At 52.1% G+C, this 2,238-nt stretch overlaps 1 protein-coding gene across 2 annotated transcripts in view; it reads left to right on the top strand.

Moving 5' to 3' along the window:
* The window catches only part of LOC112069987 (kinesin-like protein KIF20B), a 29,460-nt gene extending 28,691 nt beyond the window's left edge, over positions 1-769 (top strand). For both annotated transcript variants that reach the window (XM_070438799.1, XM_070438798.1), the window contains exon 30: positions 576-769. In XM_070438799.1, the coding sequence (XP_070294900.1) occupies positions 576-602 (27 nt within the window). In that variant the 3' untranslated portion in view covers positions 603-769. The remainder of the gene's footprint in view (positions 1-575) is intronic.
* Positions 770-2,238: the final 1,469 nt, after the last annotated feature.

Raw genomic sequence — 2,238 nt, 5'->3', positions numbered from 1 at the left:
GCTCTGTAGGTTAACCGCTGACCAGGGGCTCCTGTAGGTTAACCCGGCTGACCAGGGGCTCCTGTAGGTTAACCCGGCTGACCAGGGGCTCCTGTAGGTTACCCGGCTGACCAGGGCTCTGTAGGTTAACCCGACTGACCAGGGGCTCCTGTAGGTTAACCCGGCTGACCAGGGGCTCCTGTACGGTTAACCCGACTGACCAGGCTCCTGTAGGTACCCTGACAGGGGCTCCTGTAGGTTAACCCGGCTGACCAGGGGCTCCTGTAGGTTAACCCGGCTGACCAGGGGCTCCTGTAGGTTAACCCGGCTGACCAGGGGCTCCTGTAGGTTAACCCGGCTGACCAGGGGCTCCTGTAGTTAACCCGGCTGACCAGGGCTCCTGTTAGGTTAACCCGGCTGACCAAGGGCTCCTGAGGTTTAACCCGGCTGACCAGGGCTCCTGTAGGTTAACCCGCTGACCAGGGCTCCTGTAGGTTAACCCGGCTGACCAGGGCTCCTGTAGGTTAACCCGGCTGACTAGGGGCTCCTGTAAGGTTAACTCACCCTCACTTCATACTGTTGTACCCTGTCTGTAGGGGTCTGGGGGCTACCCGTCGTGCTAGACTCCTCAGAGATCATAACGGAGGAGGCAGGACCAGCCGCTTCCCAACCGGAGTTGGAGATCTCCTTCAGCCCGCTGCAGCCCAACAGGATGGCCCTGAAACGCCAGGGAGAGGCCGTGGTCAACGTCAAAATCCACCGCAAGAGGAAGAGCTCTGAGGTTGACAAGGTAGACGGTGTTAAAGGGATAGTTCCCCCCACCCCGAAATTACCGAATTACATTTTTTAGTTTCCTTACCCAGTAAGAGCTGTTTGGATATGAGCATGATATCGCTCCTGTGACTTGATATGTTTTGTGCCACAAATGCTAAAGACATTAGCAAACCGCGCCAGGGTACTAAACCAAGGCAAGGGTTGCTGCACACCTTGTCCATACACTGCTTAAAGGTAAGCAAACCAATGTCATTTAGGTGAACTGTCCTTTTTTAAAACTTGCAGCGAGGGATTGTATGTTCACTCTGAGGTACAACTGTGTGGTCCTCCTGCATCTGCACGCCTGTAGCTTGGTGGAACACTCCACTGAGATGCAGACCCGGTCCATCTTACCATTCAGGTGGTGTCTTTCTCCTGTCAGTCATCTTAAAGACATGCTCCTGAACTTATGGCGACTAATAAGTGTTGTGTTTTAAACCTCCTCCTTTTGGGCTGGATGTGTCAGTGTGTAGTRCATAGATGRATAATCTATGAGTAGAATTACTGTTTTACTTCAATTAGCCATCAAATCCCTAGTTTGACACAGACTATTTTTCCGGAAGCTATGTTGCGGCCTTTTTTCCCCCCCACGTGGGCCGGCCCCCTAGCAGTCAGAGTTCTAGCCAATGAGCTTCAACCCCCTCGCCATTTTGAGTGACAGCTAGCAAGATGCAGACGCAGCAGAGAAAGAGAGTGAGAGACCAATGACGGGGTGCACATATCTTCACATGGTTTTAATTGCGTCCGATAAGCCGTTTTTTATTAAGTGTTTTTAATAATTAGGTTCCACTGAAGAGAAAGTCGTTCAACATATTAATAGTTTTTTTGCCCCCGTCTTACGTTATGCATTGAAAATGAAAAAGCTTGTGTTTCCATTTAGGGAAGTAAAGGTTGGAGTTTTCCCCATTTACATGTGGTGTGATCTAACACCAAGTGTTGTGTGACTACAATGAGTTGATGTAGTGTGTATGGGTCTCTGCTGCAGTGACATAGGAGTGAGTGAAGGCTATGGTGGCAGTCTGGGTCTCTGCTGCAGTGACGTAGGAGTGAGTGAAGGGTATGGGGGCAGTCTGGGTCTCTGCTGCAGTGACATAGGAGTGAGTGAAGGCTATGGGGGCAGTCTGGGTCTCTGCTGCAGTGACGTATGGAGTGAGTGAAGGCTATTGGGGCAGTCTGGGTCTCTGCTGCATTGACGTAGGAGTGAGTGAAGGCTATGGGGGCTGTCTGGGTCTCTGCTGCAGTGACATGGAGTGAGTGAAGGCTATGGGGGCAGTCTGGGTCTCTGTGCTGAGTGACGTAGGAGTGAGTGAAGGCTATGGGGCAGTCTGGGTCTCTGCTGCAGTGACGTAGGAGTGAGTGAAGGTATGGGGAGTCTGGGTCTCTGCTGCAGTGACGTAGAGTGAGTGAAGGCTATGGGGCAGTCTGGTCTCTGCTTGGCAGTGGACA

Source organism: Salvelinus sp. IW2-2015, unplaced genomic scaffold (genome assembly GCF_002910315.2).
Source record: "Salvelinus sp. IW2-2015 unplaced genomic scaffold, ASM291031v2 Un_scaffold1187, whole genome shotgun sequence".
In the NCBI taxonomy this organism is placed as follows: Eukaryota; Metazoa; Chordata; class Actinopteri; order Salmoniformes; family Salmonidae; genus Salvelinus; species Salvelinus sp. IW2-2015.
This window is presented reverse-complemented; position numbering and strand designations above follow the sequence as displayed.